The sequence below is a fragment of the Globicephala melas genome, chromosome 15, assembly GCF_963455315.2.
Source record: "Globicephala melas chromosome 15, mGloMel1.2, whole genome shotgun sequence".
In the NCBI taxonomy this organism is placed as follows: domain Eukaryota; kingdom Metazoa; phylum Chordata; class Mammalia; order Artiodactyla; family Delphinidae; genus Globicephala; species Globicephala melas.
The window spans coordinates 37,327,951-37,355,499 of NC_083328.1; the positions used below are offsets into that span (position 1 = coordinate 37,327,951).

General features: G+C 59.3%; 1 protein-coding gene and 1 long non-coding RNA gene across 4 annotated transcripts; one reads left to right on the forward strand and one right to left on the reverse strand.

The window, feature by feature from the left end:
- Positions 1-13,482: 13,482 nt before the first annotated feature.
- SOX8 (SRY-box transcription factor 8) lies at positions 13,483-18,577 on the reverse strand. Its single transcript, XM_030872636.2, has 3 exons — positions 17,984-18,577; positions 16,430-16,659; positions 13,483-15,722 (listed from the first exon to the last, which is right to left on the reverse strand). The coding sequence occupies exons 1-3, from the start codon at positions 18,403-18,405 to the stop codon at positions 14,983-14,985; spliced, it is 1,392 nt and encodes a 463-aa protein (XP_030728496.1). The 5' UTR covers positions 18,406-18,577; the 3' UTR covers positions 13,483-14,982.
- Positions 18,578-18,757: 180 nt separating this feature from the next.
- LOC132593480 (uncharacterized) lies at positions 18,758-27,308 on the forward strand. 3 transcript variants are annotated; one of them, XR_009559047.1, is made up of 4 exons: positions 18,758-18,893; positions 19,081-19,207; positions 25,182-25,320; positions 25,808-27,308. It is a non-coding gene; the product is annotated as an uncharacterized lncRNA (long non-coding RNA). The 3 variants fall into 3 exon arrangements; XR_009559046.1 differs by having other exon boundaries at positions 18,769-19,207; positions 25,182-25,335; XR_009559045.1 differs by having other exon boundaries at positions 18,769-19,207.
- Positions 27,309-27,549: the final 241 nt, after the last annotated feature.

Genomic DNA, 27,549 nt, shown 5'->3' on the forward strand with positions numbered 1-27,549 from the left:
TAGCAAAGGTGGGGCCTGTCCATGGAGGAGCACGGCCTCCTGAGATGCCACGGCCTCTGGGGGCACCAGGGGCCACTGCCTGTGGCCAGCACTTCCTGGGGGACCAAGGCCTTCCCGCTCCCCATGGAGATGCACCAGCCTTCCACCTGACCGTTAATGGGGCCTGATAGCTAACAAATAATGAGAGGGGACAGTATGCAGGTGGATTTTCACTGGGGGGTTTGCCTCATGTGGATTTTCACTGGGGGGTTTGCCTCATGTGCTCTCTGGGGAGCAGGGTGAGTGGGACCCTGGGTGACCAACGGCCACTCCAGCCCCTTCTGGGGCGTGTCTGGGGTTCTAGCCCAGCTGGGCTGTGTGAGGGGCCCATCCCTGACTCCAGCCATGGGCAGCACTTTCCAGGAAGCCTGGAAAATCTCCTTGGGACCCGCCCCTTCCTCAGAGAGTGGTGGGTGACTTGGGGAGGCGGGTGAGCCCCTGGGCCCCACGGGGCCACGTGGACGGGTACAGGGTATGTGTGCACGCAACCTGTGGGGCCCGGACGAGGAGCACCAGCTCCTCACTCTGAGCCACGGTCCTTGGCTCTGGGTAGACCCCGTCCACACCCCCAGGGAGACCACATCCCCTCCTGCACCTCTGCAGTGTCTTCTCCATGCCAGCTTCTCCCAGGAATGCCAAAGGCTGTCCGGGATCCTGGGCCCACACCCCTGGCCTGGCCCAGGCCCCCCACCCCTCCTGCTGGGCCCAGCCCTGACAAGGACTTTCATTTCTCCAAACTCAAAGCCACTCCCCGACCTGGGAGGGCCAAGCCTGCATCCACTGCTTGTATGACATGGCACCTGAGCTTCAGTCCCCTCCTACCTAGGAGGAAACCCAGCCACCTGGCCGGTGAAGCCTCTGCTCAGCCAGTGCGCCTCCGCCCTCCCTGGCCCGAGCGACCTCACTTTGGTCTTTCAGTTTTTGGAAAAGTTCGGATTTGTCTTTAAATGACCACAATACAAATGGTCTGGATGAGTCACCCCCAAACCTGGGTCATCTTGGCTGCCATGAATCTTTCTATTTTAATTTATTGAGTTGAGATTCACATAACATAAAATTAATCATTTTAAATGAACATTCTCAATTCGGTGCAGCCACCACTTCTCTGGAGTTCTGGAAATTTTCTACCCCCCGGAAGGAAACCCCGGCCCCATCGGTCACTCCCCATGCCCCTCCCCCAGCCCCTGGTGATCAGTGATCCATTTTCTGTCTCTGTGGATTTGCCCGTTCTGGACATTTCGCATACATGGAGTTACACATTATGTGGCCTTCTGTGTCTGGCTTCTCTCGCTAAGCATCATGTTTTCAAGGTGCATCCATGTTGTAGCAAGTGTCCGTGCTTCATTTCTTTTCATGGCTGAGTGATACTCCGAGTGTGGACGGACCACACTTGGTTATCCCTTGGCCTGGCCCTTGTCACCAGTTGTCCCAGGGCCACGGGAGCAAGCACTGCCGAGCCTCCACACTTGGTCCCAGCCCACGTAGCTGGCCACCACGCACCAGGTTTCGGCTTTGCAGCGGTTTATTCTGGGGACAGGCTCTCCAAGGACAGGTTGGATTTCACTAATTTTTTTTTAAGTGAGCTTTTTTTTGGGGGGCTGCACCGCATGACATATGGGATCTTAGTTTTTCCTGACCAGGGATCGAAACTGTGCCCCCTGCAGTGGAAGCACAGAGTCTTAACCACTGGACCATCAGGGAAGTCCCTGGATTTCACTCATTTTAATCAGCCCCGGTGTGGCGTATCAGGGCCTCAGGGCCGTCCCAGCTGCCCCTCTGTGCAGAGACACTAATTCCCTGTTCACAGAGGTCACTCACGTCTGCCGTCCCCACCAAAGGGCAGCCCCCATCATTTCAGAAGCAGGCTCTGAGGCTGGTGTAAAGGGGCCACCTGTGTTCAGTCACCTGATCACTGCAGAGCCCCCGACGTGAGGAGCAGTGCCCAGACAGGCTAAGAAGCATATCTCAGGCTGTGTGGCCATGGGCAGAGCGGGAGGCCAAGCCCCGCAGCCTGCCCAGGGTCCAGACCTTCCCTCTCCGCTCTCCTGAGCTCAGCTTCCAGCTGACTTTCCTGCTGGCATTCCGAGGAAAATCCAATCCTCCTGGGTGGAAACGGCATCTGTCCAAATGAGTTTTCCGAGTCTGGTTGAAAACACTCTGGGAAGCTCCAGGAGAGAAAATGTGGTTTTGATTTTCTGGGGCAGCCAGGCCCCCAAACTCAGCCCACGTGGCCCAAGCACGAGTCTCTCCGATTCTCAGCCAGATGCAGCGCATCACTGAGCAGGAGCTTGCTGACAGGTGGCCTCTCCCCAGGGCCTGGGGCTCCTGTCCTAGGGTGCTGCTCCCTCCGGCCTCACCTTGGACAAAGCCCGCGTCTGAGCTCTGACTGGTCACTTCTCAAGGTCACTAAGAAACTTGGGCAGGGAAAGAGCTGACCCCATGGGGCTTCCGGGACATCCCGACCAAGCCTGGGTTCACAGCTGCTGCCTCCTACCTGGGACTGTCCAGCTAGGTAGTGAGCTCCTCTGCACAAGAAGGTTGCCAGAGCAGCTGGGCACGTGGACAGAGGCGAGGTCCTCCCAAGCGCCCATGCCCATTCTTGTCTGAAGTCAGAGGTGTTGGTTGTGTCCACCTCTGGCTGGAGGATCCCAAGCCCGTAGGCAGCAGGGAGGGTCCGGCCACCCAGAGTCCATGGAGGGGGTCTGTGGGCAGCTCCTGCTTCCTCTCCCAGGCCAGACTCTTGGGAGCCCACAGGAGCACTTTGGGGGAAACCCGTGGCCTCTGGGGGCTGAGGTCATGGGGAAAAGGTCCTCCTGCTCCCAGGGGTCCCTGGGGTTCTACTCACTTCCCTGCACCCCACATCAGCTAGAGAGCAACTCAAGAGGCCTTACCAGTCTCTGATGCCTTGTAACACGGAGACCCCAGTTCCCCATCGGCAGAGCGGGGAGACCCCCGCCCAGGCAGGGAGTCTGAGCAGTATCATGAGGGGTGTCGGCAAGTTCCAGGGCTCAGCTGGGGGATGGGACTGGGAGGTACCCGAGCGCCCCCCACCCACCCAGACTCTGCCTCCGGAGCCCCTGTCCACCCCTGATGGTCAGCTCATGTGCCTGACATGAGGCGCTGGGGTCAGCAGTGACCACAGTGGGCCCGCCGCTGCCCTCTTGGGGCTCATGATGTGTGGGCAGGAGTCCCACCTGTTGCAATGACAGCTGACGGTGACCTGGGCTACTAGGGAAATAATCAGATAGGCTCATTATGTGGGGTAGTGCAGAAGGCTTCTCGGAGGAGGAGGCATCTGGGCCGAGGGTGACGGGGCCAGCAGGGGAGAGGCAGGGCAGGCACGTTTAGCGCTGAGGACACCACTCCCCACTTCTCCCAGGAGGGGAGATGTCCCCTTATGGCAGCAACTTGTAGGACGGTCTGGCTGGTGCGCCTTCCCCTTCCTCCCGACAGTGGAAGCAAACAGGTAACCCACTCAGTTCCCGTCAAGTCTCCTGGGAAGCAGCAATGCCCGTTCCGGCCTCTCTTTCTTCCCCCATCTCTCTCTCTTTAAGCCTGGTGCAGGGACGTTCTGGCCAGCCAGCCCGGCTCCCCTCATTGAACCCTCCCTCCCTGCCCATCTCCTCCACCTCCCCTGCAGCCCCCACCCAGGGGCGGCTCCTTGGAGTACTCACCAGGCCAGGCTATTTGTATCCCCTCTTGACACCCACCCAGGAGCCAGGCGCTATACCTGGTTAATTGTTTCCTACCGCTGTTGGGAGCCCCCACCCACACACCTCCCACAGGCTGCCCCCTGCCTGCTCCAGAGCTCTCAGAGTCTGTGTGCACCCCTGATGACCCAAGGGCAAGGTCTCTGGGGCCGCTGGGCACGCATGTCTCCGTTTCGTGGGCCTCCTCCCCAGGGACCACCCAGCCTCGCAGCCTGGCCCCAGCACTCATGGTTCTGGCTTATCCACCCCATGGCTGCATAGGAATCTCCCAATTTAGTCCATTGCTCAGGTTCCGTGGGGCTCAAGCCTCTGCTCACTCAGGCTGACCTCCTGGCTGCCCATGGGGGAAGCTGTTCCTCTCTTTCCCCGTTGGCTCCCTCGCCGCTCTGAGGTGCCCAGGCAGGCGGACTTGGGTGCCCATTTCCCAGATGGGTAAACCGGATCTGAGCCTTCCCAATATGCCCAGCCCAGGGGAACCAGCAGGGACCGTGAAGCGGCGTCTTGCTGGGGTCCCAGCATCCATCTGGGTGGCAGGGGTAGGAGGGCATTTTGCAGACTGGAGCTTCAGGGGCTCAGTATCAAGGAGGATTTGGGTGGGGCCTCTCCGGGGCTTCATGCAAATGAGCCTGCGCTGGGGCTGTTTTGTAACAGCCTCGCCCACACTCCGGATCTGCCGCGCCCGCTGCCGCCCACGGACCCTGCGGAATTAGCTCGCAAATGGGAGGAACAGGTGACAGGGAGCCCGCGTGAGGGGAGTCAGCCCCGCCAATCTCACACCCGGGTGTGCGGAGCGGGAGGCAGGCGGGGGCGAGGGCCCGCGACCCCATCAACCCATCACAATCAAGATGTAGTTTGTCTCCTTTCCAAAGGCACCGAGCTGGCTGTGTCCCTGCTTTGCAAGAAAATGACTTTCCTGTCAGCTGGGAGCAGGACGCCCACCTCCCCAAAGCTCCAGCTCTGTCTTCCTCCACGACAGCGCCTGCTCCATCCACACTGCGGGCATTCCCGAGGCGATGAAAACCCCCGCTCAGCCTGGCCTGTGACATCCATCTGCCCGGGGTGGGGCTGGGGCTGGTGTTTCATGGAAGGAAACACTCCAGCCAGCGCTTCCTGCTCAGGTTGCCTTCTGTCCCTGCCGCTCCCTCTGGGCCTGGCGGTCAGGTCAAGGAGGCAGGGCCGGGCCAGGCTCCGCGTCCAGCAGCCCCCAGTGTGCACCCCACCCCCACCCACCACTCAAGCCAGCTCCCAAGGGTGCCTGCGGGGCCTCCCTGGCCTCAGGGCCAGCCTGAACATCCAAATGTGCTGGCCGCCCTCCCGGGGTGTCCAGAGGGGTCCAGAACATTTTCTCAGCCTTAGATCGTCCTCTAACTAGGACACCCAAGAATGCTTCCCTCTGTGGGTGATGCCAGCGCATTCGGGTCCCCTGGCAGGCCAGCTTGGGGGCTGATGGGGCAGAGGCACCTCTGGCATGACCCACCGAGGCAGAGCCCAGGAGGAGCATCTGAGCCCACAAGCCCCTTCCATCCAGCTGACAGAGTGAAGGCCCTTCCCCTTCCCAGCGAGGAAGCCCACAGTGCTCAGAGGACAGACAGGTGTAGGGTGTCCTTTAGGGCAGCAGATCCTGGCACGTCCTGCCGCTGGGGCCTTGCCCCACTTTGCTTTTCTGCCCAGGGCTTGGCCTGCAGCCCTGGCCAGCAGAGTGACCACGGGGGAATCACAGACCCTTCAGGCCTTTGCTGAGATCACACTGGCTGAGCACAGGCCAGCCCAGTGCCCAGCACATACTGTACGGTCGCCACTGTCCTCACGCCCCCTACCCTCTTCTGCACACCCGCCTGCCCCCCCCAACCCCTTACGAATAGATGCCTCCCCAGGTCCTCACAGAGCATGTAGGTTTCCTCTTTTAACAGGACCATGCTCCCCACCCAGACATTCCTCTCCGGGGACCTGGGCAGCTGTGAGGGGCTCCCGCCTGCCTTGCCCTCCTCACCCTCAGCAGGAGAAAGGCGTTCTGGACTCCCTTTCACCATCGCTCTCTTCACCAGCACTTACCTGTTTCAGGATATTTTCTTTCTGTCTGCTGAATAGAGTGGAACATTCCACAATGTGGAAACGTGGGGACATGGGTCCCCTGACTCTGGGAAGAAAAGTTCCAGAGACCCCACTTTCCATAGAGTGATCAGAAGAAATTTGGGTTGATTTTGGAAGAAATCCTCCTACATGTTTTTCTCACTGCCCTGCCTTAAAAAAACAACAACAAAACAAAACACAAAAACCCTTATCCTGGATGTGAATGGAATCTCCCGGGTGAATGGAATCTCACGGTGATCCCTGCCTTGGGAGGCTCCATGATGCCTGGCTCCTTCTCCCAGCCGTGTTGGACCCCAATGTGTGTAAAGATCATAATTCACTTACTTACTCAAAGGGCACTTGGGAGGCTCCCAGTTTGCAGCCTACAGAGAACCTTCTAGTCCTGTGAGCACAAGAGCTTTTGGCTGTGTGTGCACACCCAGGAGCAGGACTGTGGGGTTGTAGGGCACCTATGTGTCACCTGCAGGTAGGACTAAAGCCGTTTTGAGGGATGAGGCCCTGGTTCCCCACATCCTCTCCAGCACTTGGTGTTTTCCCTCCTCTTAATTTTGGCCTTTCTGGCAGGTGCCACCCCTTCTGGAGAAGGGAGTTCACACACGCTTCAGCTGTTTCTTGATAATTCAAGGTCTCAATCATCAGTGTTACTCACAGTTCCAGATTAAATAGCTCAGAGCAGACCAGCCCTCCCCATGTTGTGTGCTTAGCACCCCTCTCACAACAACTCACCATGCATAGACCACCAGACTGCCAACCAGAGTGCCCGGGGCTCCCAAGACCTCCTTTGTGCCCTGTCAGCCACCCCTTTTCACTCCCTGCCAGTCCTGTACAAATATTGTCACTATCTGAGACATATTGGAAGAGAAAACAGTGAGTCCCTGGGCATCCTGCCATGCTGCTGCCCTGCCCTTCTGTGACCACTGGGCCTTCGTCCGGCTTCAGGCTTTGGAAGAACTGAGACTCGCCTCATCTTCCTCTGTTCATTCATAGATTCATAGTCAGCAAATACTCCCTGAGCATCTGGTCTGTGTCCAGAACAGCCTATGTCATGGATGAAGCTCAAGCACAGCCACAGACCTGACCCTGTTGAGCTCGTAAGGCCACCCAGGGGCACACTACCCATGCTGGGATGGGGTTGCCCCCCCAACACTGCCCCCACCCACAACCCAAAGTGCATGTTTTCCACAGAGGGGCGTGGGCAGTGTGGGACCTCCCACACTTGTTTATTGGGTGACCACCGTCCTGGTTCTCCAGGGACAGAGGGCCTCCCAGGATACATGACAGTCAGTGCCAAAGCTGGAAATGTCTGGAGAAATTGGGGTGAGTATGGACCCAGAGTTGTGGGGGGCTGCACCTGGGTCCTGGCCCAGATACTCTGCCTGCCTTGGGCATGGCTCAGGTCTGCCCCTGTGTCTTCTCAGTGCTGTTGCCCACTCAGGTCCAGTGAGAAAAGAGCCAGCCAGGGCTGCCTAAATGGGCTTCTGAGGCTGAGTGAAGGAGCGAAGGATGATGCCATTTACCAGGATCTGTACTAGGCAAGGCTGAGGTCACAGATCCCTGCTCAGAGGCAAGACTCTGTGGAGGGGATTTCCCTGGTGGTGCAGTAGTTAAGACTCTGAACTCCCAATGCAGGGGGCCCAGGTTCTATCCTGGTCAAGGAACTAGGTCCCACAAGCATGCAGCAACTAGCAGTTTACATGCCACAACTGAGGAGTCCATGTGCCGCAACTAAGGAGCCTGCGAGCCGCAACTAAGGAGCCCACCTGCCGCAACTAAGACCTGGTGTAACCAAATAAATAAATAAATATTTTTAAAAAAAGACTCAGTGGAAACATCTCAGGGAGACGTTTCCATGACAACCCGCAGAGGAGGCTGGTCCCTGTGTAGGTTCCTACAGTCCCCTCCACTTGTCCTGTGTGACCCTTTCTTGATGCACTGAGAAGGGGGCAGGGCTAGGTTAGTCTCCTTCTCCTTTAAAGTCCTATACCTGGTGTCTGATGGTCATTGGATGGATGGAGGGATGGATGGGGAGAATGTCGGCCCTGTCCAGCAAGCAGGCCGACTCCTTGCTGAGGTGTGAGTCCTAACTTCAGCTCAATGACAACTTTGGGTGATGTGTATTTAGTGGCTGCTCCTAACCAAATCCTGTGCTAAGGACTCATCTCCCATGCTTCTGATCACCGTTCCTGGGGAGGTACACACCATCCTTCCCATTTTACAGAGGGACCTCAGAAGCCAGAGAGGCCTACCAGATGCCAGGCACCGTGACCCTGTCTTGATAACCCCCTCCTGTTTGGAAAAATGTAGAAGACTCAGGTTTCTAGAGCTAGGGTCATCCAGGCCCTCTGGCCACCTTCATCCCACCCCTCCCTCTCCCTTTAGTGAACAAGCTCCTCAGAAGACCCATGTGACCCCAGGAAATTGGGCAGAAGGAAGGGGAGACCCCCCCTTTGGGGGTGATGCCCAGAGTGTCCAGGCCCATCTTAGTCCCACACTTGTGTGTGAGCGGGGACGCACACACAACCATCGGGGGTACAGGGTACAGAAGCGTAGACGATACTTCCCAGTGGTGTCCAGACGCCCTGCCACCGATGAGACACTTGTTATCTGGAAATGGATGTGGCCTCTCCTCCATGCAGCCCTGGCTTGATGGAGTTCCCTCCACCCAGGGACACCCAGCACTTGCCCTCTGCCTGCACTAGGGGCTGTCCTCTGGACAGAGCAGCCCCTCATCCTCCATCAGCCGGGATCTGGAGCTGGTCCAAGTGTCCCAGTGGTGGTGTCACCTGTCCCTTAACATCCAGCCCAGGAAGGGACATTGACTGCCTGGTCAGGTCACACACCCTGCTTATTCTCCCACATCCCCTGCTTATTCTCCCACATCCTCATCGCCCCACGGCAGGGGGACCCCTCTCCCAACTTGTCTGGCATTTCAGTCCCCTCCCTTCCACCCCCAAGATGACACCCAGGAGGCACAAGACATGCCGTGAAGGAGCAGGAAACCAGGGAGCCGGCACCAGATCCTCTAGGCGGTTTCCAAATCCAGCCCCCCAGGGGGTCGCAGGGAGGAGCCGGCTGATCCTCCCCCGCGATGCACTCCTAAGTCACAGGCTCAATTTTTCTGGTGGGAGAGCTAGATCTGTGGGTGGCACTTTTTTTCCTGGTGACGTCTAAATAACCATGACAGCAGCAGCAAAGGATGGCAGAGCCTGGCTCTCGGAAGAGTTTCTTCTGGGTCTTCCAGGCTCCCTCTACCCTCACCCCTCTCTTCCCCTCTTCTCTCTTTTTTTCTACCCTCCTCACCTCACCTGTCTCCTCTTTCCTCTCCTCTCAGTCTCTCTCCTCCCCCCTCCCCATCCCTGCCTTCTGCTTCTCACAATGCAGGGAGCACAGCCACTGCTGGCCTCTGTCCCCTGAGCCAGGAAGTAGAGTCCAGGGGCCAGGATGCCCACCCGCCAAAGTCCCCTCTGTATCCAAATATTTACACTGTGTCTGCACACAAAAATTAATACATCGATTTTGTCAGCCGATTCCCACTGCCCGCTTGGCCTCTGGAGAGTCAGGCCGGTACTGGCCCGTCCTGCCCGCCACAACGGCAGCACCCACAATGCTGCCCAGAGGCCGGCTGGTAGCGCATACAAAGCACCCGTCCGGCCATTATCATTCCGGAGCCGAAATCCACCCCGGCGTGCATCTCATCGGTCATTCAGCAGCCCTTAATGACTTGTCAGTTCCTTGCCCTGCCATTTTCTGTCTAATTAATTCTTTTATTGTGCACCGGATAAAGCAAGACAAAGGCCTCCCCGGCAATAATGATTCATTAAAATGCAGCGCCTTCGCTGGCGCTCTTGGCCCTGCACCAGCCCGGCTGCTCTGCTCAGCCGCCTGCACTCCCGCCAGGCCTCCAGCACCTTAACCCTTTGCGGGGTCCTGCGGGTGGCACCCTGGCCCAGGGAGCCAGCGAGCAGGGCCGACCTGACCCGGTTAGGGACCTCTTGGAAAGGCCCAGCAGCAGCCTCAGCAGACCGAGCCCTGCATTCTGGCCCCAGCCCCCTGGGGACGGCAGGGGTTATGGAGAGCTTGGGGGGGCGGGGGCGAGGTATCCGCTGCACACAGGACCTTGCTGGGGACAGCCCAGCCTGGGCAGGGGAAGCAGGAAGGCTGTGCAGGCCTCCACCACCGGCCATTCTGGGGCTGAGCTGAGGAAGTCACTATGAGGCTGGGGGAGATGAGGGGAGGGAAGACCCCAGGGGTCCGGGGACAAGTCTGCCAGCAGGATGGGGCAGGAAGGTTCCTGTCCCATGTGTCCAAGTGCTGACCTCAGGCTCACCAAGTAAATCCTCAAGGCACCTCGGTGAGATCATCATCACCCCATGGTCATGGGGGGAAACTGAGGCACAGAGGGGTTGACAGGAAAGTGGCAGAGCTTCTATCCACCGGCCCAGACTGCCTTACTGCAGGGAAGCTTGGAGGACACCTCGGTGCAGCAGGAGGGGTCCCAGAGGCAGAGGCTGGGACGGGGGCATCCCAGGCCCCTGGCCTTTGAGTGCACATTCTCTGCCCATTTCACTTTTACTTAATTTTCTTACCAGCAAATCCACCTTATTCTGCAGATGAGCAAGAAGCAGCATCATGTGATTGAAGGTGGTAATAATAGAACCAAGAGTTCTCTCAGGTATCTGTGCAAACGCTCCATCGCGGGCAGGTCCTATTCTCACTGAGTCCCCCCAGTATGTCAGGGGGTCTTTTCCATCTTTCCTCCCTCCCAGAGGGAGGCCAGGTATCCCAAAGCCAGCCTGAAGAAGCAGAAGACAGGACACCTCTCACAGCCTGGTTGCCCAGGCACGCAGCCAGGGGTGGGCAGTGCTGGGCTCTCAGGGCCAGTCCTCGGCCCCACTCTCTGCTCCAGGACGTTCCTCACATGAAGGGGGGGCTGGAGCCCCATGTGCATCTCCCTCTTTTGCTCCTTCCCTCCCTGACTTCCCCTTTGTAGCCTCCTGCAGCCCCATCCTTGGAGATATCTGTACAGCTGCTCCCTCCTGGAGGAGAAGTGCCCGGGCCAGGGGGCCCGAGTTTGGGGGCCGAGTGCGGCTACAAGTCTCCTTCCTCGAGAATGATTCCTTACCCCCAGTGCCTGGCAGAACAGCCCATCTCCCTTGTCTTGGGGTCTACACTGGCTCTGGGGTGAGACTGGGGGATTTGGCATCACGGGCTTTGTGGCCTCCAGACTAGGTCCTGGTCAGCACAGGTTTTCCATGAAGCCTGTTGGAATGTGTCCAAGGAGGCCGTCCACACAGGGTGTGAGGGCTTGCCTAGTGTCTGGTGGCCATCGAGTCATCACCTGGAAACACATCCTCCCAGCCCCACCTGATGCCATGGACCGCAGCCGCTGCAAACCTGATCAGCCAGAGATGGCATCCACAGAGACCCTAGAGCCCTCTGTCCTGGGCTGGACTGGAGACCCCAGCTACACACTGAGGAGGAAAGAGTTGGTTCCACACCAGGCCAGGACTCTAAGTCTGTGATGCCCATCCTGAGTGCTGTCCCCCTAAATGTGGGCCAAAGTTGCAGCAGGCTGGGTGGGTCCTGAATCTGACCCTTGAGATCGGCCGGGTGAGCAGGACTTTGGGCCTCTCCCAGGCAGCTGCTCAGAGGACACGGGCATTCCCTGAAGCTGACAGCCACACTGGCCATGAACTCCCATCCAAACAGAAAATCCACTTCTGAAAGCCGATATCATCCCAGGAAGAGTGATTGTGAACCAGAAGGGGCCTTTCCAACACATCAGAGCAGGGCTGGATCATAAATGCCATTTCTCCTTTCTCCCTGAACAGGGCACTCTGTTCATCTGAGATCAGAGAGGCAATGCTCTCTGTTCTGCATGAGGAAATGAAAAATGAGGAACTTTTCCTGCCAGCCTGGCCCTGGGATGGGCCAATGGAACAGTCTAAATGAGAACAGGAATCCGGACCAGCTTGAGCAGACACTCTCTTAGACTTGGGGCGAGGCGGGGCGAGGCCGACCTTGGGAGTAACCTCGTCAGCTGGGCTTTCCTCAAAAATCCTTCACCAGCCTGAGGACCAGGGTAGCCCAGGGAGCCCTCTCAGCAGCCCTGACCCCCAGGGGGCCGCCCCAGCTGGCTTCTCAGAGTGTCACTGAGGGATCCAGCATTTGGGGAGACAGAGACCCCACCACTTCTAGGGTCCTTGGCTGTGGGCTCGGCCTGCGATGTCTGCCTGAGAATGCTCCCAGCGGGGAAGCCACCAGCCCAGGCCCCAAAGACGGGAGGGGGCCCTGGAGGGGCAGGGACAAGGTGCAGGGCACTGGGTCTCCATGCCCTGGGCCAGGCAGGGTGTGGTTGCGCCAGGACCACATGGCTGTCCTTCCTCTCCCTGGAGCGTCACGAGCTCAGATGTAGGAAACCCATGGGAACCCTGCCCAGAACCCAGGGCCATGGGGGCTGTCACACAGGGTGGGTCAGCGGGAAAAGACCGGGACCTGGGGAGTTAATACGCAGGAGCCCCTCCAACTCCAAACAAAACTGGCAGAGCCTCCAGCCCTCGGGAACCTGGCAAGGCCTGAGCGATCCCAGAACAGCAAAGGGGAGGCCTTGCTCCCTCTGTCAGCAAGCTGGACGCTGGGGGCTTTCCTTGGTTTGGGGTGTCAATGCGAGGGCTTAGAGGGCCATATGGACCTGGACAGCCCTTCGCTGGATGCAGGGCAGGCTGGGCTGGCTCCTCGCAGGCGGCCGGCTGTGAAGGCAGCGGGCCTCCGTGAGCCTGGATGTCTACATCCCCCCACCTCAGACCCGCCTCACCCGGGAAGCTTGGCAAACACTGGTCTCACGAACCCTCATAAATCCGGGCAGCTCTTCCCAAACGCTGCTCTTGGCAGGCCCTGGATGTGGCTCCCCAGCGCGGGGTGAGGGACGCGCCCTGGACTGCAGCCACGCGAGCGGCTGGGCAGGCGAGGGGACGGGTGCGTGGCCCTATACCCAGGCCATCCATTAAAATTGCATAGGTTAACTGCCTTGCGTATCTGGGTTCTCTTGAGAAGCGTAATCTTCCTCTCACCCCCAGATGCATCTGCACAGCTCAGAGGTGGGTGCCTCCAGGCCCGCGTGCTGGGGAGGCCCAGCCGGGGAGCGAGGCTGCCCCTCGCTTGCTGTTGCTCCCACAACCGTTTCTTCCTAGAAACCCTTTCTGCCAACCAGACAGTCCTGTCCGGGGCCTGCAGGGCAGCTTTTATCCAGCTCCCAGCCTGGCTCTGAGCCAGTGCCCGAAAAATGTCGTCAGCCACCCAGAAACCAGCTCTGGGATTCGCCTGGGAGGAAACCACGGCCCAAATCTGGCCCATCTGGACCCATTTTGCCTACTGAGAAGGTTCCCCCCCCAACACACACCGGGAGGAAGATGCATCCCCCGCTTCCTGGAGGCTTCTGAGATCTATTCTTTTCAAATTCAGATGCAGCACCCAAGAGGGAGGGTGGTCTGGCCAGCCGGCCCCTCCCCCCGGGGAGCCTGGGGTTAACCCTCACAGAGCCCACTCCTGCCTTGGCCAAACTCCTTCAAAACAGGACCCCCATGGTCTCGGAGACCCACAGCCCCCACGCTTATGGAAAGCAACACACAAAATGCAGCCCACGTAGATAAAAAGCATTTTTTAATTTTATCAAATTGATCTGTACAAAAGTTAGCGTTGCTTGGTCAGAAAGTAGCGAAACACAGCAGGTAAGTGACAGCGAAAGTCCAAACTTGACACCGAAAAATATATTGCATAAAAATGAGTTTGCTGTAGTTCCCTGCCCCCACCCCCAGGAAGAGATATGCAAAACAAAAAATTTTTTTCTAGAAAATGGTAGGAAAAAGTAGAAAAAGTAAAAAGAAGCAACATCTCAGATGTACTTAAATTTACAAAGTTTTAAAGGCACAATTTTCCATGAAGTAGGCAGTTATCATCGCTCAGCACACAGCAGAAGCAGGACAGGGAAATCAGGTATTATTCTTCTAAAACTAAGAATCTAAAAGCGCTTAGTGGAGAAGGTTTTAGTTTCACAGCTTGTAGGTGGCGCCTGGTTCCTAAGAGCCGAGATTAATGCATTTCTGGAGCCACCACGTCCCAGGAAATTCCCGCCTCCACCACTTGGCACGGTTGTGAGCAGGAATGAGATTCAGCGACACCCTGCCTTCTAAACCTTGACTTAATGCCAGGTGCCAGGGGCACCTCAACCTGATCAGAGACACCACAAGACAAATCCCTTCTCCTGCCTCGGGGTTCCGGCCACCTCTGGGGGCCCTGGAGCTGGGGCTCTGCCTGATGCCTCCCAAACAGCCAGGCTCGCAAATGCCTGGAGCAAGGGCCCCAGCCCATCTGCCCCCACCCCCAGCCCTCACCCTCAGCTCTGCGGCTTCCGTTTTGTCTTAAATTCTGCTCTCTGCACAGATTACTTCATTAATTAAAGATAAAATAATACAGAACATAAATACATTTTAACAGCTTTCAAAACAAATCAAACACATTGAAGCTTCAAAAATAAAAATTAAAAAAATAAAATAAAAAGAGAGAAGTGTTAATCACAGCCAAACCTTGCTCGGAAGAACCCTAACTACAAGGAACACCTCAGGTCTAATGAGCTGGTCCCAAGAGGTGCTCCCGCGGACACATCCCCGCCAGGCTGTGGGTGACGGGTGATGACCAGCCTCAGGAACGTCATCCATTGGTCTCGGGGAGTTCTCAGCGCCAAGGGTGGCCAGGACCTTGGAACACGGGCGGCCTGGAGACCCCACACCTCTTCCCTCCTTTTGTCCTTTGTGCTGTGGCTGCTGCTTTGCAGACACTGAGGTGCAAAACCCAGACGCTGGCGTCTGCTCGGAAGAGGGACCCAGTGACTGTCCGTCAGAGTCGCAGTCCCCGCAAAAAGAGAGCAAGAAGGGAAGGAGGGCTTTGTCCATGGACAGGAGTTTGGAAGTCTGGAAGCAGAGGGGACTCGTTTACAAAGCCTGGCTTCCCGCGGACCTCAGCAGGCACTTGACGGAGTCGCGGCTCCTCCCCACGTCACACACCTTCTGGAAGCCCTCGGAGGTCTATCTATCTTTGCCGAGATCAAGGTTGTCCTCGGCCGCAGCCCGTCCACGCGGCCGCACCCTCAGGGTCTGGTCAGGGTGGTGTACACGGGCTGCTCCCAGTTACTGGGGGGGCTGTGGGCGGGCGGCACGGAGAGGCCACCGAGCAGGGGCGAGGCGTAGGGTCGGCGGGGCGAGTGGAAGTAGGGGTACTGGTAGAGGCCGGACGGGTAGCCAGGGTATGGGCCATAGTAGTTGGGGGCCTGCAGGTCGGTGTAGTCGCACTGTGAGCTGGTGAAGGAGCTGGCGGCCGCGGCGGAGGCGGCCGTGGTGACACTGGCCTGAGCGCTATAGGAGCCGTAGTCGGTGTGCCCCGGAGAGCCGTGCGACTGGTCGCTGTAGTGGCCGGGGCTCAGCTGCTCCGTCTTGATGTGCGGCCTCGGGGGCCCTGCCTCAGTGGGCGACGCAGAGGCCGATGGGGCTCCCTTGTGGGCCCACACAGGGGACGCCCCGATGCCAGCCGCCCCGGAGTGCGAGTAGGTGGTGCCTCCGTAGGAGCTGGCGGCCGCGGGCTGGCCTGGCTCTGTGGGCAAGGCCGAGTGGCCGTTGAGGGGCAGGTACTGGTCGAACTCGTGGACGTCAAAGGTGTCCATGTTTCCGATGACCTCACTGCTCAGCTCAGAGATGTCCACGTTGCTGAAGTCGATGTTCTGGCGCCCGCTGTCCACCAGGCGGCGGCCTTCCAGCTTCAGCTCCTGCTTGCCCCCGTGGTGCAGGTCAGTCTTGGGGGTGGTGGGGGGGGTGGGCGGCCCATGGGTCTGCCCTGGGAACAGAGCACATTTCAGGGATGAATGCCCCTTCTGTAGGGGGCGGCCAGGCTGGTGACGTGCACACAGGAGGAAAACCAGCCCCGCTAACTGCCGCAGGTAGGAATCAACGGCTTTTTGTTCCTGTACATTTCCCAGAAATTCCAGCAAAGCCAGACCTAGACCTCACTCCTCGCCGAGGAAATTCCGTTAAGCACTGTTCTAGGGAAAGGCCTGGGGCCAGGGAGGCCCCATCGTGAAGAGCAAGCTGGGGGCAGGGGGGAGGAGAGGAAGTGCCCAGCCCCTCGCCCACGGCAACAACACAGTCCACACAAAACCTGTCTCCCCAGGCCCGTGGCTGTAGCCAGCATGACTAAGACTGCTCAGCTGGCCAGGATTCCACCCGGGTCAGTCTGATCCTGAAACTGGGCTGCTAACCACCAGGCCGGTGGCATGGGTGAATCCTAGGTCAGAACCAGCACAAAGGCCAGCGGAGCAGAAACGCTTTCGGGAAGGACAGAAAACACCCAGGTCACAGTGCGCTAGACCAGGGCAAGATATCAGGCCCTCAGTCTCAGAGGGGGCTAAGCAGGCCCCCGTGGGCATCGGAAACAGCTGCCTTTTGGGGCTATGGGGCCTTTTCCCAGGTACCCGGGGAAGGTTTGGTTCTCTTGAGGGTGCCTGCCCTGGGAGTGAGCCCCTGCTCCTACCCCCAGGAGCCCACCTGTGTGGTCACCGTGGTGGTGTGCGTCACCGAGGCCGGCGTCAGTCTTGTAGACAGCACCGCCCGGGTGGTGGCCCAGCTCGGCACCTGAGTCTGAGTCGCTCTGGCCAGTCTTCACACTCTTCCTCCGGCGTGGCTGGTACTTGTAATCTGGGTGGTCCTTCTTGTGCTGGACCCGCAGCCTCTCTGCCTCCTCCACGAAGGGGCGCTTCTCACTCTCACTCAGCAAGCTGCAGGGCAAAGGGCAGGAACAAGATGACGAGGGGGCCGACACCACCCCAGGTGTTGGCCCGCGCATCAGGTGAGGCGCTGGGTAGGACCAGGGAAGCCCGAGTGCATGCCCGCAACCTGGTGGGCCCCAGGCAGGTGCTCCCCTTCTCTGAGGACAGAAGGGATCAAGCCGGGGGTGAGGGCATTAGGTGAGGTCAGAGGAACAAGCCAGAATAAGACCCAAACCTTCCGGCTTCCATCTTCCTCCTCTGACTTCCCCCCTCCCTGAACCTGTCCCCTCCCTTTGGGACTTTCTATGGCAGGTGGGTGAAGAGGCCAGGACCCAGCTGAGAACACACTGTGGACAAAGGGAGGCTTCTGGGAACCAAGCCGGGACTTTGTGGGCAGCTGGGCTTCCCAGACTTCCAGAAACACTGGCAAAACCCAGTGGTCCTCGCTAAGGCTCAGAACACACACCGGCCCCCCATACCCTTCCAGAAGCTCATGTCTGCCTGCAGGACAGGGTCTAGGGATACAGAGGCACGGGGCTGCCATGGGTCCACAGCACCCTGACTGGACAGAGGCCGGAGCACAGAAGACATAAACACAAGCTTTGAGCTCCCACTCATGAGGTGAGGAGCAGGAAACGAGACCAGCACCCTGGATCCAGAGCTTTAAACCCCAGTAGAGAGCGTTTGGTGGGGATGGGCTGTCCCAAGCAGCAACCTTGTCACTGCTGCCCACTGCTTGCCGTCCTACTTTCTGCAAAACGGCCAGCCTCATCACACCAAAGTGCACACCAGTGCTGAATACCCCCTCCATCCCCTTCCTTCCCTGGTGAGGGTGCAGAGGTGGCAGAGCATTGGGAGAAGCTGCGGGGAAGGTGCCGAAGGTGCTGGTGGGGCAAACACACACCATTCCATCTGCCTTCTGGACTCCCTCCACAGGGTGGTCGGGGAGTCCTTTCCAAGGAGGGGGCACCTCCAGAGAGTTGTGTTCTGCTTCCAGAAAGAGGCCACTTTCCTCTGGGAGGGACAAGCTTCCAGGCTCTGCGGCCACTCACAGCTGGGGTCCCCAACTCGGCCTGCCATCCACTGCCTAGAGAAGGCTGTTTCTGGGCTCAGGGAATGTGCTAGGGGCTGCACACTGCTCCTGCTGCCCTCTGCGTGCCCAGGCCGTCCTGTACCCCGCGTCCCATCCGTCTGGCCAGATCGGGTTTTTCCACTACGACTCGCCCTGGGAACAGCCACTGGGAGCAGGGCCGAGGCCGGGCGCTGCGCCACCGCCCAGCTCCACGCACCCCAGAACCCGCTCCCCGCCCCGGCCTCGGGACAGTGCACTCACCGCCACAGCTTGCCCAGCGTCTTGCTGAGTTCCGCGTTGTGCAGGTGCGGGTACTGATCCGCCAGCTTGCGGCGCGCTGCTTGCGCCCACACCATGAAGGCGTTCATGGGCCGCTTCACGTGCGGCTTGGCCTTGAGCGCACCGCCGCCGCCGCCTCGCACCGGCATGGGCACCAGGCTCCAGTCGTAGCCCTTGAGCACCTGCGACACGGCGTCGCGGATGCAGGCGGGGAAGCGCTCGTCCGCCGCCTCGGCCGCGTCGGCCCGGCCGCCGCCCCCCGCGCCCGCCGCACGGCCCAGACCCTCGGAACCGGCAGGCGACGGCGGCGCGTCCGAGTCTGAGTCCTCCACGTGCGACATGGAGCTAGCAGTGCCAGATGGGCTGCAGGGCGGCTGGGCGCGGGTCTCGCTCATGTCCAGCATCGGGGCCGCGCGCGGAGAAGCGCGCACCAGGGAGGTGCACCGAGTCCGATGCCCGGCTGCGCTGCAGCCTCTCTGGGACCCGAGGTCGTCGCGCGGTGGCCCTACCCGCGTCCCGCAGCCTCCCAACCCCGGTCCTCTTGCCGCCGCCGCCGCCGCCGCCGCCGTCGCCGGAGCTCAGTCCCCGCTGGGCTACCCGCAACAAGTTTCTTTAAGCAGCGGCCACAAGGCTCCGCCCCCCGCCCGGCTTCCCATTGGCCGGCGCGCACCCCACTGCCACTGGGGGCGGAGCTTGGCCGCCCCCGCCCCCTCCCCCCACCTTAAAGAAAGCGCCGCAGTTCCCCCTGCGCCCCCGCCCACCCCGCCTGGCGCCGCACCACGTGGGGCCGGCGCGCCCGGCAGCCGAGGACCGGATCCCGGGCTGTGCAGCACGCCGAGGGCCCCCCTTCCAGGAGGGGCGGGAAGGAAAAAGGGGGCAGAGACGGGTAGAGGTGGGCGCTCCGGGGTGCCCTTTGCCTGCTGGGGTTCTCCGCTGCGCTCCCTCTGCTGGCTCATAGCTGCTCCTGTGCGTCCGGGCCCCGGTCCCATTACCCAGCTTCGGCCTCCCGCTGCGTAAGGAGGCGGGTCCTCAAGAGCCTCCCCCACAGCTTGCGTTGAGCCCCGATGTCTTGCCCACAGCCCAGAGGCGCCGGGGTCAACTGCTGCCAGCCTGCGGCCCAGGGCGGGGGGTCAGCTCCCCGCCCGCAGGGCCAGCGCGACGTGCAGGAGCCTCCCGCGCGCCAGTCTGCACGCCGCGCACGTCCAGGTAACGGCGCGCCCAGGGACCACGGCTCAGAGCTGGGCGATCCCAGGACCCCGATCCCGTCCGGGCGCGGAAAGTGCGGCAGGGGCGCTGCCGCAGAAGCCGCGGCCGCCGAAGGGGGCGGGAGCGCTGGGCGGGGCCTGGGCTGACCCTAGCTGAGTCCCTAGGGCGGCCCGGCGGATGGCGTGGCCGGACGCGGGGGCCCAGGGCCTTCCGGGCGTGACCCGGGGGTTGGGGGCACCGAGGCCGTCCGCCGGGGCGGTCCTGGGTGGTCTGGCGGAGGCGGAGGCCGCTCCGGGCGCTTGGAGTGGAGGAGGTGGGCGCGCCAGCCAAGGAGAGAAGGGGGCGGGGTGTGCCGCCCTGTTGGGGGCGGCGGGGTCGGAGAGGGGACATTTACCCGGAGGCAAGCGCCGGGCCGCGGCTCAGAGTCCCCGCCCGAGGCCGCCCCCGCCAGTTGGCCGTGGGCCCGGCGGTCCCGGAGGGCGGCTCGGATTCTTTCGCCAAACCCGCCGAGAGGCGACGGCCCGGCCGCCCAGAGCTTCGCCAGACTACCCCCCACCCCCACCCAAGACAGCCAACACAGAACACGCGCGTCTCCGACCTTGCGACCCGGGTGACCCTAGTCAAGGGCGCCCAGTTCCCCAACCATGCACCTCCTTCCGAGTCATGGATTCCCGGGCGAGTGGCCACGGCAGCCTAAGGAGTAGAAGGGGCGGGTCTGTTAGCAGAAAACACCAAAGCTGAAGAGTCTCCCCTATGTGCTTTTACCAACCCAGGAGCTCCCTCCAAGGCTCTGACCTCGCAGGGAGAGCCTCCTGCCCTCACCCCGCCCCCACATGTAAGACAGGGCTCCAGCCAGTTTCCAACTGAGTGCGCCATTGCCTGGGCTGTGAACTCCTTAGTTAGGCCTTGGAGACAGTTTCTGCCAGACGTCTAGTGGGCTCTGGGAGATGCCGGGGATGCCCGGGACCCCCGCAGCCTTGCATCTGGAACAGCTGGCACAGGGCCTAAGAGGCAGGGGCCAGCGCCCAGGCTGCCCTGTTCCCCACCACCTTCAGGTGATGGAAGGGCTACCCCACTGGCCCAGGTCAGGGAACCCGACCTCCAATCTTCCAGGAAAGCACCATGAGGAGCCTCGCTGTAAGGCGAAACAGTGTGCTGGGAGGACGCCCTGATACCAGAGGGAGAGCTGGCCTCCAGAGTGGCCTGTCCCTTTGCCTCCCCTCCTGTCATCTGCCTGCCTTTGCAAGGTCACCTGCCAGGAACATCCTTCCCGCTGGTCTGCGGTGGCTTCCCTTCGGAGGTCCTGCCCTCCTCTTGGAGTCCCACCCTGCAGTCGGAGGACACCAGGGAGGCCCAAGTGAGGGCTTCCCCAGGGGCATCCACCGGACTTCCTGGCCCATAGGGATCCATGCAAATAAATGCAGGATTGAAGTGGGGGGAAGGAGGTACGGATGACAGACCCGGCCCAAACTGTCCTGCCTCCAACCCTGTCCTGGGGATCAGATCCCACCCCTCCCTGCACTGGGCATGCCGTTGGGCACCAGGTCTGTGTTTCCATGAAGAGCTTTGCTTTGCCAGGGAAAATGGAGCACGGTCTGCATTGGGTACACTGGGCAGGGCAGCCTCTCCCCGCTCCCCACTGACCCATGGTGGGGCACTACACAGCTATGTCCCCTAGGACACAATCAGTTGACCACTGGGACCCTTGGGGGAAAAGAGGCTGAGCTAGGAGGGTCCAGTGCCAGATCCAGGTCACAGTGTGTGGCATGTGCAGTCCTAGGCCCCACCCTCAGCTCCACCGGGTTGCAGTGACCACCTCAGGGACTGGTGGGGTCCTGGTGGGCAGCTTCTGTCTTATATGTGCAGGCCACCATTCCCAGGGGATGGGCAGGCAGATCCCTGCCAGGGCTTTTCTCAGGCTGGCTGCTGACACAGAGGGTGGCACCCAGAAGTGCCCCAAAGCTCCCTCGTGGTCTTGAAGGCTGTAAAATTTGCCATGTGCTATCTGGCCCCACCCATTAGTGCTGACCTCGATTCATATCCTCATCTGCTAGGCAGCCCCTGAGTGGACACCAGGACGTAGCCTTCAGAGGAGGTGGTGGCCACAGTTAATTCCTGTGTTTACCAGTATTGATGAAGTGCCTGCTGTGTGCTGGGCTTTTCTGGGCAACACAGCACAGAACCACACTACACCGTCCTAGCCTAGAAGATGTGGCGTTTGAGGAGGGGACCAACAGTGAACACACCAAGGGGCTGAGACATTCACCATGGGCGGCAGGGGGGTGGTGGTGGTGGGGTGATCCAGGAAGGCAGCTTTGAGGAGGTGACAAGTTGGGGCCTGACACTTCTGACCAATCGAAGAGAGAGGAAAGAGCATGGTGGGATGGGGAGCATGTGCGAAGGTTCTGTGGCAGCAAAGAGCACAGGTTATCTGAGAACAGAGCCAGGCTGAGGGGCAGCTCTCAGTCCACCCCCGGCTCCCCTCTTCTCTGAGCTCTTCCTTTCTGTCCCCACCCACCCCAGTCCACATGCCTCTACCTTCATCTGTGGGCTCTGCGGTTTCAGGGAGACGATCTGATTGGCCAAGTTTGGACCAGGTACCTGCCCCGGGACTATCAGCCTGGGGCGTGGGAAAGCTGACGTAAGCAGGTTTCTAGACCCACACCCCTGGCAGAGGCCCCAAGGGGACCTGCAAAGAAGGAGGTGTGGGCTGCCAGGCACCCGCCGTGCCTATGAGACCTGGCCAGTGGAGGGCTGGAGAGCTCCAGGGAAACCTCTTCCAGGTGCAGAGACACCCCCCAGCCCATCCACTCGTTGGCTTCTAGGCCGGCTTGGGAAGTCCATGTGAAGGGGCTGCTGAGGGCCAGATCACCACGGAGAAGGACACCTGCCCATCCTCTGCCCGTCCCCTGCCTGGCTCTTCTCTCAGACAGTCAGGGCGGCCATGTGTGTAGTTGGTAGAGTCTTTAAGAGAAAGACCTTGGGGGCAGGTCATGTGGGCCCATGAACCCCAGGCCGATGTGTCCCCTGTGTGTCCGCAGCCCTGGCCTGGGCCTCTTGGCAAGCCAGCCTGAGGCAGTTGGCATTACATCCTGGGAACCCCGGCTCAACCTTGGGGATTAATTGGTACTTTTAATTACTGGCCGGTCTGCAGAACCAAACTTCCAGGCCAAAGATGAAGGGACAGCTCTGAGCAGAGGCCCCATAAAGGCAGCCTCGTCCTGGCCCACCAGGTCTCCAGAGAGAGAAGAGAGGGGGCTCCCAAGGGTGCCAGGGGTCCAGCATCCCCCAGTAACAGACTCTCGGGGCTCTGGGCCAAGCCTTTTGCTGAAACTCCCCTCCCCGACATAATTGCCAGCTGGTGTGGAAGTTCTGGTTTGGGTGGAAGCCGGCCCCTTGGTTGGGCTAATATCCCCTCGGGAGCTGGCCGTAGCTGTTCCTTGTCCTGTGCAGAGGACACTGGAAGATCACGCCCGCATTCCTCCCCTCTCTGCCCGCAGGGCCAGGGTGTTGGGGGCCAGCCCGTGGCAGGCGCTGGTCCCATGTAGCTTGCTCCTGAGCCCTGTTACTGCTTCCAGCAGACACCTCCTCAGGATGCCTCCCCACCTCCAGGTAGGGAGAACCTGCTCCAGGCTGTCCCTCTGCACCTTTTCATCAGCTCTAAGGCCTCCTGATAAGTAAACCCATACGGCCTGGGGGTGACTGCTGACTGCTGGTGGGACCCCCTGCTGTGGCTGTTCTTCTCTGGGGAGGGGGCAGTGCTTAACCCAAGGACCCCAAAGTACATTGTCTGCCCAGTGAGATGTGTGTGCACAGATGTGTCGGAACAGCTGTGGTCTCTGCTCTGGCCTCCACTCACCCCCTCCTGGTAGTGGTCCCCAAGCCTCCGGCTGTGCCCATCCATCTCTCTCTGGCCAGTGGGCCTGGAGCTGACTCCACCAGCAGCCATTAGGTCTCTTTGACTGCGGGAAGAGGGTGATTCTGCAGCCAAAAACGTCTCCAGGCAGGGTCCCGGGGGTAGAGGGAGCACAAAGGGGTCCAGGCCAGGCACCAGCAGGGTCTTCCACAGAGGAACTGAGTGCTGAGGCGTTAGCGTTTTGGCATCGGTGTGTGCCTTCCTCTGGACGTCTCCCCCGTCGGCCAGTAAATTCCATTCCTTGTCCCTGCAGAAGGGCTCTGCGTGCTACAAGACTCCTGGATCCCTGGACCCCAGCCCCATGCTGGGCCCTCACTCCCCTGGGCCCTGGACTCCACCCTCATGTTGGGCCCTCAGTCTCCTGAACTCCCAGACCCCACTCTCATTCTGGGCCTTTGCCCCCTGGACCCCAGCGATGGGGCCAGGAGAGACTTCCTCAGCGCCCCTGCAGGAGGGGACCCAGGACATTGAAGCTGACTCTCACTTCAGAAAATCAGCATTCTGAGCCCGAACAGGCTGCCAAGAGCTATGCTTGTCCTTCCAATCTTGGCTTTCAGATTTAATGAGGCCTCTTGTCCAAGTTGAACCCCTCAGAGTGTGACTGGGATGGGCCAACATGGCTGAAAGTAGACACGTCACAGAGAAAATCCCTTTCTGAGTAAGGGGCTCCGGCCAGCAGGGACCTGGCCGCCTCTGCCACGATGGAAGGTTCCAGAGACCCACTAGTGTCAAAGGCAAGTTAAAACACACCCTGTCAAAAGATTACCACCCAGGTCTCCCAGGTATTTGTTTTTCTGAACACAGAGTAGGAGGGTTTAATTAAGATGCTCTCAGGCGGGCACATTGGGGTTCTTCTGCAGTGAGGTGGGAGCCGGCCTGCAGGAGCTCAGATATGGGTGTGGCAAAGCTTTGCCTCTGGGGTTGTTGGGCTGGGGCAGAGGTGCAGGAAACTCCTGGTCTTCTCTTCATGGGTCCCTTGGTCCCTCTGGGCCTGGCACGAGGAGCTGGAGGGGCAGCCGCTGGCAAGAGAAAACCCAGCCTCCTCGGCTGCAAACCCCAACGTCTCCTTCCTCTTGGGACATGGCGTGTGTAGAACAGGACTGTCAGCCACCTGCTCCCGAGCCCCAGGACCTGAGGACTTCAAGATATGGGCCAACTTTGCCACTCAAACTGGTGATTCCCACCCAGTCACCTGGTGTTGGTTTGAGAAGGAATGGGCTCCTTGGCCAGGTGCAAGCAGGAGCCTGGCAGGTCATCAGAGGAGGTAGCTGGCACCCCGGGGGCGGGTATATTGGAGCCTCCTGAGGGCTGGTGGCCTGCTGCTCCCTCTCCATTCCTTTGGACAGGAGGGGCCCTGAGCTGGCTGTGTGGAGGTGGGTGCTGGAGTGGCCGGGATGAGCCAGCTCCGAAAGCTCTTGATCACGTGACCCCTGTGCATTATCTGGAAGTACAGTAATGAATTAACCCGAGCGGTTAGAAGCAATTTCTGGCAGCTTTCAACATTTCCTGTGACCACGATGAGATGGAGAGCCCCCAGTGGCCGCTGTGCAGGTCCATTAGACTAGATCGGGATGGGGGAAGTAAGCGTTCTGTATTCTATAGCTCTTTCTGAAAACACTTTTGGGGCTTCCAGGCCAGACCTGTGTTGGTGCTGGGACAGTGGGTGACGTTCACAGGGGCTCTGCCCTGTAGAAGCTTATGCCGGCAAAGCGTTCTAATAAAGTGTGGAAGGAGGTTTCCCAGCTGGTCTGTGAACTGGGGCTGCACAGTGGTCCCTGCGCCTGCCTCCTGCCTCCTGCCCTTGGGGTGTGGAAAGGGGCAGGAGGGAGTTGTGGTGATCCCCCGAGAAGGTGCTGGAGTTCTAGAAAGGAGGGCGTCTCCAGGTCATGGGTTCTGATGCCGTTCTCTGTGGCCTCTAGCTTTGGGCAAGTTACGGGGTTACTCTGGGCAGCAGAGTACCTGTCTGTCCCGGGGGCCCCACCAGACCTGCACAAGTTGATGTCCGTAGGATTCTGGGTGTGCTGTAGACAACACCTGATGTGTCCTGCATTTTCTCAGTGACCTCACCATCATGCGAAGCTGGCAGAGTTCCGAGCACATCTCCCACTGTCAGGCCCACTGGGCGTCCTGTAGGAGAACCTGTAACAGCAATGCTGCCCTCTCTTTCCAGAAATGAATCGTCTGCTTTAATCACGGGGTGAGTCTTAAGAAGGTAAGATCTGGTGATGCATGACACTGGGCACAAGCTCCCCCAGCCCAGCCCTCAGCACCCCCCAGGTTTGGGCCAAATCACGGTCTTGGATGCCGGTGCCTTCAGGAGCCAGGCAGGGAGGGGAATGTGGAAGCTGTTGAGGGCGAGGCTATAAGGAGTGGTGCGGCCTGTGGGTGGCCGGAGAGAGGCCCTAATGGCCAGCCAGGGCTCTGCTGCTACCCAGACCTCAGCTGACTGCAGAGGCATACCTGAGCCAGGCTGGATGGGAAGCACTGCCCAGCAACACAACAACTTGTGGCTTTGAGGCTGTTTGTTACGTGGCATTATCGTGGTGATTGGTAAATGATACAGTTCTGTGGGCCGAATTCACCTGCGGGCCTCCTGATTGTGACCTCAGCAGATTTCAAGACTTCTTCCAGTTCAGAATATGATTCCGTGAGAAAAACATAACTGTACACTCTTTCCCCTATAGGGCTCTACATCCAGAGAATGTCACTGCACTGGGATTATTTGCTTTCCACTCTGCCTGGCAGTCATGGCTCACCAGCTTGCAGGTCCACACAGGGTCACATCTCCTTCTGGGGATCAGGGGTAGGAGTGCTCGTGGCCCGGAACCGAGGTGTGGGGACAGGAGACGGGCAAGCCAAGCAGAACAGCCGTCCATGAGTCATGGTTCCAGAACAACCAGCAAATGGCCAGCACCTGCTCACCCACCCCCTCCCGCACCTGCCAGCCTCACCAGGGGGTTTTGGCCGCTGGACAGGCAGGGTGGGGCCGGCCCAAACTGACCACCCCTCCAGAAGAAAGTGACAGATGTTAGCACCAGCAGGTCCTGCCCTCCCCATCAACAGATGTCAAGACATGAAAAATTGGGGTAAATGAAGGGTGCACGATTAGATTTGGGCCCAAGCTGGGTTCTTGTGGGTGCCAGAGACAGCTGCAAAGGCACGTCAGGGACAATCACCCTGATGCGGTGGGGACTGCCAGGCCCGTGTGCCCAGGGACAGCTGGACGAGGTGCTGACATGGGGCTCCTTCCTCTGAAGCCGTCCCGCAGCTGCTGGGAGTGCCGCCAGCTGTGAGCTTGTGCGCCTCGGCTCCAGGGCCGTGCTGGGGGAGCTGCAGGCGGACCCACCTAGGGGTTCCTGGGACACTAGCCCATCTTGAGCTGAGAGCTCCTCTCAGGGGAGCTCCCTTTCTCCCCTCCCCTCCCCTTCTTGGCCCTTTCTGGCTCTGTCCAGGTGGGGCTCAGCTCCAGGTCTCTTGAAACCAGCCCGGAGGGTAGTCAGGCCTCCTCTCAGCACCTCTGGCCTCTCCTGTATCTTGGCTTGTTTTCATATAGTTTTTTCCTTGAAAATGTAGGTTCAGGAGCCTCCCCCAGGCTCCTGGCGTTGGTGAACAGCTGCTTCATAGAGACCCCAGCATGCAGGCGCTGAGTGGTGGGGCAAGAGGAAAGCATCTCAGTGCCCCGACCCAGCACCAGGCCCCGGCCCTCCGGCTTGGGGTTTGCAGAAGAGGTGTGTTTTAGAGTGGGGCATCTTCGCGGGGCACAAGATGTACCCATGTCTGAATATTATTTTAAAACTGTTAGTTGCTCTCTAGCATAGATGAAGATGTAAGTTTAAATGAAGATGTAAGTATAAATGACATGACTTATTCCAACAGGTAAAAGCAATGCCTTTTTAGGTGATTCTGAAACAAGGACCAGAGCAGATTTTTTTTTTTAATTTTGGTGAAATTCACATAGCATAAAATTAAGTTTTTTTAGGTGTACAATTCAGTAGCATTTAGTACATTCACCATATTGTGCAAGCATCACCTCTATTTAGTTCTACAATATCTTCATCACCCTACAAGGAAACCCTGTCCCTGTTAGCAGTCACTCCTCATCCCCCTCCCCCAGCCCCTGGGAACCACTGATCTAATTTCTGTCTCTGTGGATTTGCTTATTCTGGATGTTTCATATAAATGGAATTGTACAATATGTGGCTTTGTGTGTCTGTCTGGCTTCACTCACTGAATATGTTTTCAAGGTTCATCTATGTTGTAGAATGTATCAATATGACTCTTTTTTATGTCTGAACAATACACCAGTGCACGTTTGATTAAATTCAGGCTGAAACGGCCACGAACTGAGCCACTGGCCAGCCTTTCCATGGCCAAGCCCTGCTCGATGGGGTTCATTCCCGTGAAGGTTCTAGACCCTCAGATGGAC

What these genes read in the sequence shown, in the direction of transcription:
- SOX8 (XM_030872636.2), bottom strand. Translation starts at nt 18,405, where the DNA reads ATGCTGGACATGAGCGAGACCCGCGCCCAGCCGCCCTGCAGCCCATCT. An exon ending in ACGCTGGGCAAGCTGTGGCG is followed by an intron (nt 16,660 to 17,983) that starts GTGAGTGCACTG and finishes TTTGCCCTGCAG; the next exon opens with CTTGCTGAGTGAGAGTGAGA. An exon ending in CCACCACGGTGACCACACAG is followed by an intron (nt 15,723 to 16,429) that starts GTGGGCTCCTGG and finishes CTCTGTTCCCAG; the next exon opens with GGCAGACCCATGGGCCGCCC.